The sequence below is a fragment of the Theropithecus gelada genome, chromosome 3 (assembly GCF_003255815.1).
Source record: "Theropithecus gelada isolate Dixy chromosome 3, Tgel_1.0, whole genome shotgun sequence".
NCBI classification, from domain to species: Eukaryota; Metazoa; Chordata; class Mammalia; order Primates; family Cercopithecidae; genus Theropithecus; species Theropithecus gelada.
In genome coordinates, this window is record NC_037670.1 from 2,216,952 (window position 1) to 2,232,544 (window position 15,593).

Sequence of the window (15,593 nt, forward strand, 5' to 3'; positions counted from 1 at the left end):
CATGTCTGTAATCCCAGCTACCTGGGAGACCGAGGAACAAGAATTGTTTGAACCTGGAAGGTGGAGGTTGCAGTGAGCTGAGATTGCACCACTGCACTCCAGCCTGGGTGACAAATCGAGACTCTGTCTCCAAAGCAGAAAGAGAGAGAGAGGGGAAGAAAAAAACTTATTGGAAGGCTTTGCTAAATGAATTTCCCATCTTGGAATCACCATTTTGGTGAGTCATTGTATTAATAGTTAAAAAAAAAAGTGGGGGGTGGCCACTTCAGGTTTTTAGGGATTCTTTATGGATTCAACCTCCAGTGATGTTAGACTTTAGGATGTACTCAGGACATGTGTGTATCTGAGACATCTGCTCCATTTGTATACCTCCGAGAGCTCTAAGGTGTTATGGTAAACCTCAGAAAAATGAAAGGATAAGTTTCATCAGCATTCATCAGTCTTGGGAGTTGCAAATGCCTTTTCAATGTAGGACAGGGAGTGACCTTGCTGAGGTCTCCCCATTTGGCAGGGTGTACACTGTTAGGTCCTGCCAGACAACTTCAGTTAGAACTGAGGATGCTGTGGAAGGCAGCCCAACATTTGAAAGAAGTTTTTTTGTTTGTTTGTTTTTGTTGAGACAGAATATCACTCTGTCGCCCAACCTGGAGTATAGTGGTGTGACCTTGGCTCACTGCAACTCTGCCTCCCAGGTTCAAGTGATTCTCCTGTCTCAGCCCCCGAGTGGCTGGGACTACAGGTGCGTGCCACCACACCCAGCTAATTTTTGTATTTTTAGTAGAGAGGAGATATCACCATGTTGGCCAGGCTGGTCTTGAACTCCTGACCTCAGGTGATCCACTTGCCTCAGCCTCCCAAAGTGCTGGGATTACAGGAGTGAGCCACCGCGCCTGGCCAGTAAGTTCTTTTGTAAGCATATTTTTATTTATTTATTTATTTATTTATTTATTTATTTATTTATTTTGAGGTGGAGTCTCGCTCTGTCGCCCAGGCTGGAGTGCAGTGGCGCGATCTCGGCTCACTGCAAGCTCCGCCTCCTGGGTTCACGCGATTCTCCTGCCTCAGCCTTCTGAGTAGCTGGGACCACAGGCGCCCGCCACCACGCCTGGCTAATTTTTTTGTATTTTTAGTAGAGATGGGGTTTCACTATGTTAGCCAGGATGGTCTCAATCTCCTGACCTCGTGATCCGCCCGCCTCGGCCTCCCAAAGTGCTGGGATTATAGGTGTGAGCCACCGCGCCCGGCCTGTAAGCATATTTTTAAATATAATATTCTTATACTTTTGTTCTGAGTGTATTTAATGTATTTCTAGTAAATTAGTTTTTTGCTGTGTAGAACGTACTATGAAAACATACTCTTGGCCGGGCATGCTATCTCATGCCTATAAACCTAGTACTTTGGGTGGCTGAGGCAGGTAGATTGCTTGAGCCCAGGATTTTGAGACCAGCCTGGGCAACATGGTAAAACCCCATCTCTACAAAGAAAAAAACCTACAAAAATTATTCAGGCATGGTGGTGTGTGCCCGTGGTCCTAGCTACTTGGGAGGCTGAGGTAGGAGAATGGCTCGAGCCCAGAAGGTAGAGGTTGCAGCGACCCAAGTTCATGCCGCTGCACTCCAACCTGGGTGACAGAGCCAGACTCTGTTTCCAAGAATATATATATATATATACACACACACACACACACACATATACACACATATATATGCACACATATATATACACACACACATATATACACACACACACACACACACACACACACACACACATATATATCTTGATCTTTTCTCTGTCTGGTTATTTCAGTGCCTCCAGAAAGAGTCGAGAAGATAATGGATCAGATTGAAAAGTACATCATGACTCGTCTCTATAAACACGTGTTCTGTCCAGAAACTACTGATGATGAGAAGAAAGATCTTGCCATTCAAAAGAGGATCAGGTAGTTGCTTATTTTGTTTTGCTTTATACTTACTATTTACTAATGGAAGAACACACTGGGGGAAAATAAGGCACCTGCCTTTCAAACCTTAAGGGAAAGCAACAGTTCACGTTCCTGCTTCCTTAGAGTGGAAGCTGCTCTGTGTGTCAGAAAGACAAGGAATGTGACTTTACCTATTCATCTCTGTCAAAGCAGCTTTTGGTAAGAGTTGTGTTTGGCGTTTGAGATTGTTTTCAATCCCTGAAATCGCCAAGGAATTGGGGGACTGTGTTCTTGGTCCATTACCATTTCCTCAAGCAGGAAGCTGTGAATATCCGTATCAAGGCAGGGGATGTTGGCTGGGCCCAGTGGCTCATACCTTAGTTCTAGCACTTTGGGAGGCTGAGGTGGGTGGATCACTTGAGGCCAGGAGTTCAAGACCAGCCTGGGCAGCATGGTAAAACCCCGTCTCTACTAAAAATACAAAAATTAGCCAGGCATAGTGGCGCACGTCTATGATCCCAGCTACTTGGGAGGCTAAGGCACGAGAATAACTTGAATCCAGGTGGCAGAGGTTGCAGTGAGCCGAGATCGTGTCACCACACTCCAGCCTGGGCAACAGAGCAGGACTGCTTCTCAAAAAAATAACAAGTCAGTGGATGTCATCTTTCCTCATTCCTCCCAGGGGTGCACATTTTTCACCATTCCCCAGTCACATCTTTCACTAGCATTGGATTGATGACATTGCCCACAGCACCCAGTCTTCCAGGCTCACTGGGGCGAGCCCCAGCACTCTGCACTCCAGTTGCGGTGGACAGTGAGGAAAAGACCACCTAAGTGTGAGAACAGGGCCAAGGCTGAGCTGATGAGGTGTTTTAAGGGGAGAGGGGCCTTGGAGTCCCAGGTTCCAGACAGGGGCTGGTACTTGCCAGATCTGTATTGGAAGTTTCACAGCTGAAGTGAGGAGTTGATACTGGGCAGGTTGAAGATACGGAGCCCAAGGTCAGGAGTCAGAAGTAACCAGAGGGGCCCTGGACCAAGATACAGAATGGAAGCAGTAACCAAGCAAGAGGGGAGGCCCGCAGCAGGGTAGTTGGAGTGCAGTTAGGGTGGGACCAGGAAACACACAGAGTGATTCAGGCATGGTGATCCTGCCCATGGCCTCCTACACGAACTCCAGTGTGCCTCAGAAATTGAGGGCTGAGGCCAAGTGCAGTGGGTCATACCTGTAATCCCAGTACTTTGGAAGGCCAAGGTAGGCAAATCACCTGAGGTGAGGAGTTTGAGACCAGCCTGGCCAACAGGGTGAAACCCCGTCTCTAGTAAAAGTACAAAAATTAGCTGGGCATGGTGGTGGGCGTCTGTAGTCCCAGCTGCTTGGGAGGCTGAGGCAGGAGAATTGCTTGAACCCAGGATGCAGAGGCTCCAGTGAGCCAAGATCGGCTCTTCAGCTGGGCAACAGAGTTACTGCATCTCAAAAAAAAAAAAAAAAAAGGTTGAGGACTGAGTGTAAAAGAACATTAATGCTGTAGACAGTGAGGACAGGCAGCAGCCAGTTCTCAAATGGTGACTTTCAAATACCGAGTGCATTTCAGTGTTGGTAGTACTGTGTAATGTCATTTCAGTCAGCAAGATGGCCTTCCATTCTTGTGATAAGTGTAGAAGTCTCATTTTAGGATCCTAGCTGCATTGTCATGTCATTTGACCTCCTAGTACTTGGAGGGTTGATGTGTGTGGGCCTGGGATTGTCTGAGTGATCAATGATGCCTCAGGCTTTCCCTAAACTGAAGGAGGTGACAAGACGAATGGCAACAGTTCATCCTTGGAGCCCTTGTTTACTGTCTCTCTCTCTTTAGAGCCCTGCGCTGGGTTACGCCTCAGATGCTGTGTGTCCCTGTTAATGAAGACATCCCAGAAGTGTCTGACATGGTGGTGAAGGCGATCACAGGTCAGTGAAACCAAGAGCCTTTTTATTGGGATGTTTTCCCCTTAAGGGTAACATGTTGCTGTAATATTAGTCTATACATTTGTAAAATGCAGATTGTCGAAGGTACATTGGAATGTAGTAAAAGTGATTTGTGAGATTGTTAGTTTTATGAATTTGATGGCATTCAGAAGAGCAGGTTAACTCTTTTCCCCCTTTATTTTCAGGGATTATGGTCCCGTTTCTTAGGCATTGAACTCAACTAAGGTCAAATACAGAATAAATATTTTTTTCTCTTTTTATTCAGCTGACTGTTCCCATGATAGAACAAATTTGTTCCTTTTTTTTTTTTTTTGGAGATGGAGTCTCGCGCTGTCGCCCAGGCTGGAGTACAGTGGCGCGATCTCGGCTCACTGCAAGCTCCGCCTCCCGGGTTCAGGCCATTCTCCTGCCTCAGCCTCCCAAGTAGCTGGGACTACAGGCGCCCGCCACCTCGCCCGGCTAGTTTTTTTGTATTTTTTAGTAGAGACGGGGTTTCACCGTGTTCGCCAGGATGGTCTCGATCTCCTGACCTCGTGATCTGCCCGTCTCGGCCTCCCAAAGTGCTGGGATTACAGGCTTGAGCCACCGCGCCCGGCCTACAAATTTCTTAAGTTTCAGTTGCATTTATATATTCAAAATAATTTTGGAGAGAGGAAGGGAACTGGTAAGGCAAGGTAATCCCCATGCTGGAGGAACATATTAAAATGATGCCTCTGACTGGTTGTTAATTAGAGAAGCGCTGAGAGTTATTTTTCTGGTTTGATCGTTAAATAAATGAAGTGCCCCAGGTTGATGTGGCGCTGCCGTTCTAGACAGGTCCAGCCTCCTTATAAGGTTTGTTTGTCATTCATGGGAATGACCCAGCAAGATTGCAACACAAACGTTTCAATTAAAAAAAAAAATCTTAATGAAGGGATGTTCAACTTTGGCCAGTGTCTCCTTTATTAGAAAGAAGACTTAGAAAGGCTTGTTCATGTAGACATTGTTAATGAAATTCTACTGGAAAGGAAGCGGGTCAGTTGATTAGTAGTGTTGGAGGCTGGCCATCGAGTAGGCTCCTTTTGTTATAGGAACCAGAGACTCACTCAAGCCACAGGAAGAGATGGAGGTTTGCTGAGGGTATTATCAGGATTATAAAGGAGGCGAAGTCTCTCAGGACCCTACCCCCCAGGTTCCTCCAGGGAGTGGGCTATCTTACTGCCTTTACAATGGCAAGAAGGTCTGCTCCAGGCATTCTCTGCTGATGTGATTCTTCCACTTTCTCGGGTTCTGCTTCTCTTTGTGTATCTTCACATGTCAACTCCTGTTATTAAGTAAATTACTGGTTTCTATAATTTCCTGTGCAAGTTCTGGAGGTAGAATCCAAGTGGCCCAGGTCAATACTATTGTGTTTTTTTCTTGCAAGCTTTTCTGCTAGGCTATGGCATAGGTCATGACTACTCTGCCTCCTGCACCGTTTGCTCCGGGAACCTCATAAGAGGTTGAAGGTGGAGGCCTTCTAAAAGCCTGAATACGGACCTGGGACTTGTGTTTTTTCTGACTCTTACTAGAAAGTTCAAGATCAGCTGGTTTATATTTAGAGTGTTCCATGGGAGTTTTGTCCAAGCCAACGTAGCCTTTACGGCCTGTTGCTAACAGGGAAGTCCCCAGGCTTCCTGGCCTCTTTCTCCCAGGTAGGGCATGGTTCACTGGGGCATCAGCTGGTAGCAAGTGTTTGTGTGACGCATCAGTGGTGAAAGTAGAGGTGGGTGGCCTGAGGGATCGGGGAAGTGTATCTGTGTTCCCCGAATAGTGGGACTCGATACGAGAGGCTGCCCATCAAGTTACGCAGTGTGGGTCACATTCTTCTAGGGCAGGAGACTCATGTTCTGGGCTGACAAGTAACAAATACGAGGTCTGTTGAAGAGAACCGCATAAAATTTTGAGAGTCTTCAAGGCCTCTGCCCTGAGGTCGAACACTCTTCAGGACTTCTGAAAGGAAGAGTGTGTCACCCCAGGAAGGGGACCACAGAGTCCATCATCAGCTCCTCTTAGCTCCAAGAGTTTAGGACAAGGAGAGTGTCAGGGCCTGTGGCTGATGGTGGAAGTTTCCCTTTCTCTCTCTGTTTTGTTTAGTTTTTAATTTTTGTGTGTACATAATAGGTGTATAGATTTATGAGTTCCATGAGCTATTTTGATCCAGGCAGGTAATGAGTGGTAATTGCCTTAGGGGAAATGGGGTCCATCCTCTGAAGCATTTAGTTGTTGTGTTACAGACAATCCAGTTATATTCTCTTAATTAATTTTTAAGGTACAATTAAATTACTTTTGACTATAGTTCCCCTGTAGTGCTAGCAAATACTAGGTCTTATTCATTCTTTCTAACTTTTCTGGTTATCTGGTTACCCCTTGGCCACTATACCCCACTATCCCCCATGCCCTGCACTACCCTTCCCAGCCTCTGGTAACCATCCTTCTGGTAAAACATGCTTCAATTGTTTTAAGTTTTTAGCTCCCGCCAATGAGTGTGAACATGCGATGGTTGTCTTTCTGTGCCTGGCTTATTTCACTTCATAATATCCTCCCGGAGTTTCATCCATGTTATTGCAAATGACTGGATCCCATTCTTTGATATGGCTGAATAGTACTCCACTGTGTGTGCGCCACATTTTCTTTATCCATTCATCTGTTGACAGACACCCTTTCCCATTTGGCTTCGCCTGCATGACTTCTGTGTGGCTATGGGGGCAGTGGTTCTTAGCCAGGCACCAGTGGTCCCCCAGAGACATTGGATAGCATCTGGAGACTTATTTATTTATTCATTTATTTTTGAGACAGGATCTCTGTGTCACCCAGGCTGGGTGCAGTGGCACGATCGTGGCTCACTGCAGCCTTGACCTCACAGGCTCAAGCGATCCTCCCTCCCCAGCCTCCCGAGTAGCTGGGACCACAGGCACATGCCACCACACCCAGCTAATTTTTGTTCACATTCTGTAGAGACAGAGTTTCATCATGTTGCCTTGGCTGTTCTCGAACTCCTAGACTCAAGTGATCCTCCCACCTTTACCTCCCTAACTTACTAGGATTACAGGTGTGAGCCACTGAGCCAGGCCTGGAGACATTTTAAAATGTCCAGCTGTGGGGCTACTATTAATATCTAGTGGGTAGAGGCCAAGGATGCTATTAAACATTCTACAATGCACAAGATAGTACCCTACAACAAAGAATTATTCAGCCCCAAATGTCAGGAGTGTCCATGTAGAGAAACCATGACCTGGAGGTATAGCCTTTGATTTCACAACTCCATTAAAGATAAGCCTGGACACCTGGACCCAGCAGAGATGGAGCACACACTCAGCCCTGTGCTTCCTATTCACGACAAGGCAGAGCCCTGGGAGAAGACATAGAGCAATTATGCAGGGCTCTGAAGAGTAAATCATAGCAGGCAGGCTGGGGAGGGAAATTATTAGACAGCAGTGAGTTTCCTGGGTGTTGCTTTCTCCTCGCGTATCTCCTAGTTGAGACTTTGAAGCAATGCAAATCGTGGAATCGCACACCAGGATGGGAATCCAAAGAGTTCCATGAAGACTTCCTTCAGGCTGGAGGATGCTAGGAAGGGGTATCTGCAGGATGAAGCATGTGGAAGAAGTCCCTGGGGGTGTTTATCTTCCTTTATTCTCCTTTTCCTTCCCTTCTCTCCCTTTTTCCACCCCAGCCCTGCCTCATGGCAATAGCAGCCACACACACATCCAGATAAAACATAATTCACTTTTTACTCGCTTTCAAAATGTCAACAATAAAGATGAATAGGATGCCAGATGAAAGAACACTGATAAATAAAGATTAACAAGAAAGTGTTTTAAACTTTAAAAGAGAAAGAAAAAATCAATAAAAGGTAGAAAGCTAAAGATAAATCAAGGTAGTAAAAATGGCTTTAAAAAATCTTACCCAATCTTACCCAATTCTTATGTATAATAAGTTCCATATAAAAAGAAAAATAAATAGATCAGTATAACAATAATTATAACCCAGAATTAAAGGATTAAAGGAAGCAGACAATAAAATAAGCAAAAATTATGTAATTCACACAGTAGCCTCATAAGTAAGGGAGTAAAAGCACTCATAAGTTAAAATAAGGCCTGTGCACTACCTAGCACATCTGTCCCCTACACGTTGTCTTTCATAGCAGATGGGCCTAGGAGGCGACCTCAGGGATGATCTAAGAACAGAAAGAACCCTTTGGTAGACCCCACTGCCTGGCCCGAGTCTGAAACTTTTATTCCTGCTAGTGGCAAGAATTTGGTGTAAAATTAAGCTGCCTTGGCTATTTTATGATGTTCCAAGTTGCTGGCAGATGTGCACCCCCAGAGGCACGCTCCCTCTCCAGCAGTGCTGTCAGCGTGTGTTTCAGCACCCTTCGCTGTCCCCCAGGCTTGTTGGAAAAGAGTGGGCGTTCATGAGAGCCCACTGCTTGGACTTAGTGGTAGTCGTGGGTAGTGAAATTTTTCCCTGGGAGAGGTAAAATGTTATTTTGAGATTAAATGTATTCCCTTGCTTGATCCCCTCTGCCAATCAGCAGGTGTGAATGTCGTGATTTCTGTAGCTAGGGGAGATCCACATGCTGGAGAGTTGGTCACTGTAGACCTAAGTGTGTTGGATTCCAGTAGCTGTTTTTTTTAAAAAAAAAAAAAAAAAGAAAAACAGGATTTTGCTCTGTTGCCCAGGCTGGAGTGCTGTGGTGTGATCACTGCAGCTTCAACCTCTCGGGCTCAAGCCATCTTTCTGCCTCAGCCTTTCGAGTAGTTGGGACTATAGGCACACACCACCACACCCGGCTAATTTTTGTATTCTCACATCCAATACAAAGGTGCTTTGTGTAGTAACCACATTTCTAAATAGCAGTATGCAAACTGGGACTGTCGAAAACATTCTAAAATGTAACAGAGGCACAGAAGCAGTAAAAAGACTCTTCATCAGACAACTTCTTCCTTCTCCATGGAGCTCAGAGGCAGCTTACATTGTGATTAGAAGTGTGGGCTTGGCCAGGCATGGTGGCTCACACCTGTAATCCCAGCACTCTGGGAGGCCAAGGTGGGCGGATCACCTAAGGTCAAGAGTTCGAGACCAGCCTGGCCAACATGGCGAAACCCCGTCTCTACTAAAAATACAAAAAGTAGCTGGGCATGATGGCGGGCGTCTGTAATCTCAGCTACTTTAAAGGCTGAGGCGGGAGAATCGCTTGTACCCAGGAGGCAGAGGTTGCAGTGAGCAGAGATCATGCCACTGCACTCCAGCCTGGGCAACAAAGAGTGAAACTCGGTCTCAAAAAAAAAAAAAAAAGGAGTGTGGGCTTTACAGTCAGGTAGACATGGTTTCAAATTCCCACCCTGCTCCCTACTGTCTGTATGATCTTGGGCAAATCATTTAACCTCTCTCAACCTCAGCCCCCTCATCACTAAAATAGATAATATTAATAAGAGTATCCATTGCATAATCTGAGGATTAGAGAAATGTGCTTGTAGGGCACACTGTGTAGTACCTGGCTCTTGGTTCTGTTTTATGTGAGTGTGGGATCATATTTAGTAAGTCATGTATACACTAAGTTAACTGCTGGAAAGGGGGTTAGTGAGGATTCCTTCATAACTTTAGAGATAAAACATGATTTTCCTATTGCTTCTTTTTTGTGATTCTTTTCTCATGGGAAATACTGTCTTTTCTGCTTTGTAGATATCATTGAAATGGATTCCAAGCGTGTGCCTCGAGACAAGTTGGCCTGCATCACCAAGTGCAGCAAGCACATCTTCAATGCCATCAAGATCACCAAGAACGAGCCGGCGTCAGCGGATGACTTCCTCCCCACCCTCATCTACATCGTTTTGAAGGGCAACCCCCCACGCCTTCAGTCTAATATCCAGTATATCACGCGCTTCTGCAATCCAAGCCGACTGATGACTGGAGAGGATGGCTACTATTTCACCAATCTGGTGAGTAAGTGAGTTCTTGGTGTTGTAGAGAAGGACTAGGAAGGTGGTGGTTTTGGGGATGTGACAGGTGACTCAGGCCCATGACAGGTGAATGCTCCTGTTTGAGAAGGCAGCATGGCTGAGGAAGCTCACTGTGCATCAGGGAGCACAAAGACCAGGCCATACAGACACTCTGCCTCCCAGCACTTGGTCAGAGCTTGTGTTTGTCCTACGGAAACAGATGACATGTGTTGGGCATCACTCCCCACGGTCCTGGGTAGAAGAGTCCTTCACTTGGCTGGGCCTCTTCAACCATGAAGAAGGCAAATTATATTTAAGTTAATAAGGCTGAATATTTCCCTCATTCATTCATTCATTCATTCTACTACAGAGTCTCACTCTGTCACCAAGGCTGGAGTGCTGTGGTACAATCGTAGCTCACTGCAGCCTTGACCTCCCGAGCTCAAGAAGTCCTCTCACCTCAGCCTGCTGTGTAGCTGATACCACAGGCATGCACCATCACACTGGGCCAATTTTTTCGTTTTTTTTTTTTTTTTTTTTTTTTTTTTTTTTTTAAGAGACGGGGTCTCCCTATGTTGCCCAGACTGGTCTCATACTGCTGGACTCAAGCAATCCTCGCACCTCGACCTCCCTAAGAGTTGGAACTGCAAGCATGAGCCGCCACTCCTGACCTGAATTCTTCCTTTTTCTTCCTACTAAACTCTGCTTATTTGCTTTCAAGGGAATGTGCTATGAAGCTAATGAATTTGGAGCCTTGGGGCAGCTTATGGACTTGGTTTTTTGTGTTGAGAGCCTGGGAACTAAGAGGTGGGGAGGGGAAGCCAGGATGCATAGGGGGCATTTCTGATAAATTGCCAAAAAATGTCTCAAGCAGGTACTTGAATCTCTGAGACTCTAAAAATATGTCATGATTTATTTCTAGATTCTAAGTATATATTCACATTTATACCTACTTTTGTATTTGTCACTTTTTTCCCTTTTCCTGTAAGTAGATTCCAAAAATTGTATAAGCCTCAGGTTCCTTCATACCTGGACCTGCCCCATCACTCATCACCCTCCACCATTGTGTTCAGCTACGTGTTACTCTAGTCACCAGCGTCTCGGGAGTGATTTGCAGGTGGAGGGACTTGGGAATGCTCTTGATCAGATGCTTTCACCTTTATTCACACTGTTTTCCATCCTCCCAGGCACATGGTGGTTTAATCCATAGTATTAAAGTTTCAGTGGCCCATATAGAATGAGATTAGAAGTACTCATATATCTTTTCTTTTTTTAATTTTTATTTTTTGAGATGGAGTCTCGCTGTGTCACCCAGGCTGGAATGCAGTGGTGTGATCTCAGCTCACTGCAACCTCCATCTCCTGGGTTCAAGCGATTCTCATGCCCCAGCCTCCCAAGTAGCTGGGATTACAGACGTGTGTCACCATGCCCGGCTAATGTTTGTATTTTTAGTAAAGACGGGGTTTCACCTTGTTAGCCAGACTGGTCTCGAACTCCTGGCCTCTCGCAGTCCACCCACCTCAGTCTCCCAAAGTGCTGGGATTACAGGCATGAGCCACCGCACCTGGCCTCATATTTCTTAATATAAATGAAACATACACTTGCCTGCGAGGGAAGAGCCTTTTGGATTCAGCTCTTTATCCAGAGTGGGTCAGACAACCTGGAAGTCCCTGAGAAGTGTGGACATGGCAGGTAGTGAGAGAAGTGAAGGAGGACCAGGACACATTCAAGCGTAGCCACAGTCACTGACAGTAGAGGTGGCTGGCTTGCACACACTGAGCAGCTTCTAGGGCCTTTGGCCTGCAGCCTTAAGTACATTTGTGCCTTCCCTCTTCATCATCTTCTGGCCTGACTCAGAGTCTGTCTCGTCCCCTGCACCCACTGCTCCAATGAAACTGCTCTGGCAAAAGTAAAAAGTTTCCAGCTGACAAACCCCGCGGGCACTCGCAGCCTTCCTCTTCCTTCGCTTCTCGTAGCACTCTCCATGAGTCCTTTGTTCTGCAACTTGTTCCTTGGCTTCCACAATCCCACTACTTCCTTGTCTCTTTGTAAAGTCTGTGTCTTCTACTTCCACCTTGAATTGTGTCATTCCCTGGGACTCCATCGTCTCTGCATCTCTTCCTGCACCATCTCCTCTGTCAAAGAGCTGTCACTTACCTGTGCAGTGATGACCCACAGCTCTGTGTCACCTGTCTTGACCTCACACTTGTATCGCACCTCAAATATAATTTGTTCAGAGCTACGTCCCCTTCAGATGTTTGTTTCTTTTCCAGTATTCTTTATTTCTGTTAGTGGCCATGCCATGTCTCCATTCACCTAAGTGAGGAGTTAGAATCACCTCCTCTCTCCAGTCACAGGGGCCACAGCAGCTCCACACACACCATGAGCCAGATGGGCGTGCGCTTCCGTTCTCCTCGGATGAATCACATTTTTCTTTTTCTTTATTCCTTTTCTCTAGAAGTGAGGTTTCCACCCCAACTGTTTCCCAGGCTGGTCTCGAACTCTGGGTCTCAGGCCTCCCAAAGTGCTGGGATTATAAGCATGAGCCAACACACCCAGCTCAGATGTCTGTTGAATTGGGCATTTGCAGTGGCATTTCTGTGCTAATAATTGCTACCATGTATTCATTGCTCACTGCAGGCCTCTTGGAAGCCCGTGACATGTGCTATGTTGTTAATTCTCACAATAAATCTGGATGGTATTTCCCCCCATTTACAGGTACAGAAACCTCAGAGAGCTTAAGTAACTTTCCCAGGGTCACTCACTGTTGTTGTTAAGTGAAAGAGGTGACAGTCAACTCAGGTACTGTCGCTTCACAGCTGTTCTTTTTTTTATTTTTTTTTCCTCCTGAGACAGAGTCTTGCTCTGTCATCCAGGCTGGAGTGCAGTGGCATGATTTCGGCTCACTGCAACCTCCGCCTCCCAGGTTCAAGCGATTCTCCTGCCTCAGCCTCCCAGGTAGCTGGGATGACAGGCACCATAACTGCACCCAGCTAATTTTTGTATTTTTAGTAAAGACGGGGTTTCACCATATTGGCCAGGCTGGTCTCAAACTCCTCACCTCATGATCCACCCGTCCCAGCCTCCCAAAGTGTTGAGATTACAGGCTTGAGCCACCGGGCTCGGCCTGGAGCTGTTCTTTTAACCACTTGGTGTTAAAATATTTATTTGAGGATCAGAGGTCCGTGTGCCACACCAGTGTCTTGAGGACCTACACCCACTGTATCCTGGGTGGGGATAGCAGGTCTGGGAAGACTCAGACAGAATGGCTTCATGGTGCACCTGGGGAGGCTGCACCCAGACATTGGCCCCAGAGCTCCTGGGAGTGTACAGGAAGCATGACCGGGGATAGGAGTAGGTAATTTTCCAGGCTGAGTTACACGGAAGTTCATGAGTTTGTTTTGTTTACTTTTGCTTCTATTTTAAATTCTCTGTGATCAAAAGATTTTTACAAATCGATTGGAGTATGCGTAGCTTTCCTAATATGACTGTATTAACGTCCTCTTCTTGTAGTGCTGTGCCGTGGCTTTCATTGAGAAGTTAGACGCCCAGTCTTTGAATTTAAGTCAGGAGGATTTTGATCGCTACATGTCTGGCCAGACCTCTCCCAGGAAGCAAGAAGCTGAGAGTTGGTCTCCTGATGCTTGCTTAGGCGTCAAGCAAATGTATAAGAACTTGGATCTCCTGTCTCAGTTGAATGAACGACAAGAAAGGATCATGAATGAAGCCAAGAAACTGGAAAAAGACCTCATAGATTGGACAGATGGAATTACAAGAGAAGTTCAAGACATTGTTGAGAAATACCCGCTGGAAATTAAGCCTCCAAGTCAACCGTTAGCAGCTATTGACTCTGAAAACATTGAAAATGATAAACTTCCTCCACCACTGCAACCTCAAGTTTATGCAGGATGATCACAGTTTACATGGAGAGTATTTATTTGAGCCTAAATTGTAGGTAGCCCTTACTACACTCAACTGATTGGGATCTAGAATGTAACTAAATTGCTTATAAATGTCAGAGCATTTTTAAAGGTACAGTATATGGGGATTGTTTTGTTTTGTTTTTCCTAGCAGGGGAAGCTTAGTTAATAATAAAATACTATTTATTTGAGTTACTGATACAGATTCATTTAAGGCTTGTGTGCAAATTTTGTCTCAATCTTTTTTCCCTCCATGATTCTCCTATGTGCTTCCTCTGGCATTCACTGTGGTTTGGTAAATAATTGCCTTTTAAAGGACAAAACAAATGAATGCTACAAAGTGTATGTCCACAGTTCGAAATAATTTTATAATTGTAAAGATAGAAATTATATTGATAAGTAAATATGTAAAATTGTAAATATGTAAAAAAAAGAATGGTGTCTGCTGTGCATGGCATTTTATATGTTAATTTTTTAGTTTAAAATGAAGTATATTGAATGTTTGCCTTTAGCACCATTTTATTTGGTTTGTCCTACTAAAATGACTCGAGAAGTGTTTAGACAAACTCCCCTTAAGATGTGCACTCCATCTTTAAGAACGTATTAGCCCTAACTTTGAGGTTCTTTATAGTCAGAGACTATGACACCACTAAGGTTCAGAATAAATTTTAGGCCACATAAAATTGCTGTTTAATGTAGTCAATGGAAGACTTTAAACCATGCTTCTAGCTTATTTTTCCCTCATTCATTCAGCAAATCTCTGTTGGGTTCTTCAGTGAGAAGGAGCAGGCACTGGGCCTGGAATGGAAGGCGGGAATGAACTGGCCTCCCATGGTGAGAGGTGACAGGGTCCCTCAGCTGTGAGATGCAGGGGGCGCCTTGCAGCCTCCATAATGTACATTTGACTCTCCAACAGTCCAGACACATTTTCTGAACCTCTTTCAGCACATTTCAGCCTCAGGTCTGTTCACATTAGTGACCTGAGAGGTGTTTGCCGTGGGGCCACCCCGTGCCTGGGGGAATATCCAGCAACATTCCTGCCATCCATACCCACTAGATGCCAGTAGCACCCCCCAGAGCTGTGAACAGGTCTCTCCAGACATAGTCAGATGTCTCCTGGGGCCATATCACCCTCCATTAAGAACCACTGATCTCTTTTACAAACCAGGAGTTATGCTCCTGGTGGTTAATACGGTGTAACCAAAGAATGTTGCACTCAATGCACAGTGTGATGTTAACTAAATGAGTAAAATATTTAGGAGGCTCAACAGCTACCTGCATTGTAGAACCTTTTCTTATCTCAGAAGAACCTTCCATAACCTAAATATACCATTGATGATGATTCTTCCATTCAGTGACTTCCATAGATTATGCAGCTATACTTGTGAAATAGTGCATGAGGCCCCAGGGCACCGTTCTGGAACAGCGTCACTTCACACAGGCAGCTGAGAAAGGTTCCCTTGCTTTTCCAGTATCTTCCTAAGGATGGAGCCCAAAATTGCAGAGCAGTAATTTTGGAATAAAACCAGGGTGGGTATAAAACTTCTTATTCTTAAATTTACATGTAAGGGCCGGGCATGGTGGCTCAAACCTGTAATCCCAGCACTTTGGGAGGCCAAGACGGGCGGATCACGAGGTCAGGAGATCAAGACCATCCTGGCTAACATGGTGAAACCCCATCTCTACTAAAAATACAAAAAACTAGCCGGGCGAGGTGGCAGGCCCCTGTAGTCCCAGCTACTCGGGAGGCTGAGGTAGGAGAATGGCGTAAACCCGGGAGGCGGAGCTTGCAGTGAGCTGAGATCGCGCCACTGCACTCCAGC

General features: G+C 45.6%; 1 protein-coding gene across 4 annotated transcripts in view; it reads left to right on the forward strand.

The window, feature by feature from the left end:
• Positions 1-15,120, forward strand: part of RABGEF1 (RAB guanine nucleotide exchange factor 1) — an 80,409-nt gene extending 65,289 nt beyond the window's left edge. For all 4 annotated transcript variants that reach the window (XM_025378562.1, XM_025378561.1, XM_025378560.1 and 1 more), the window contains 4 exons: positions 1,810-1,942; positions 3,778-3,869; positions 9,594-9,850; positions 13,364-15,120. In XM_025378562.1, the coding sequence (XP_025234347.1) occupies positions 1,810-1,942; positions 3,778-3,869; positions 9,594-9,850; positions 13,364-13,762 (881 nt within the window). In that variant the 3' untranslated portion in view covers positions 13,763-15,120. The remainder of the gene's footprint in view (positions 1-1,809; positions 1,943-3,777; positions 3,870-9,593; positions 9,851-13,363) is intronic.
• Positions 15,121-15,593: the final 473 nt, after the last annotated feature.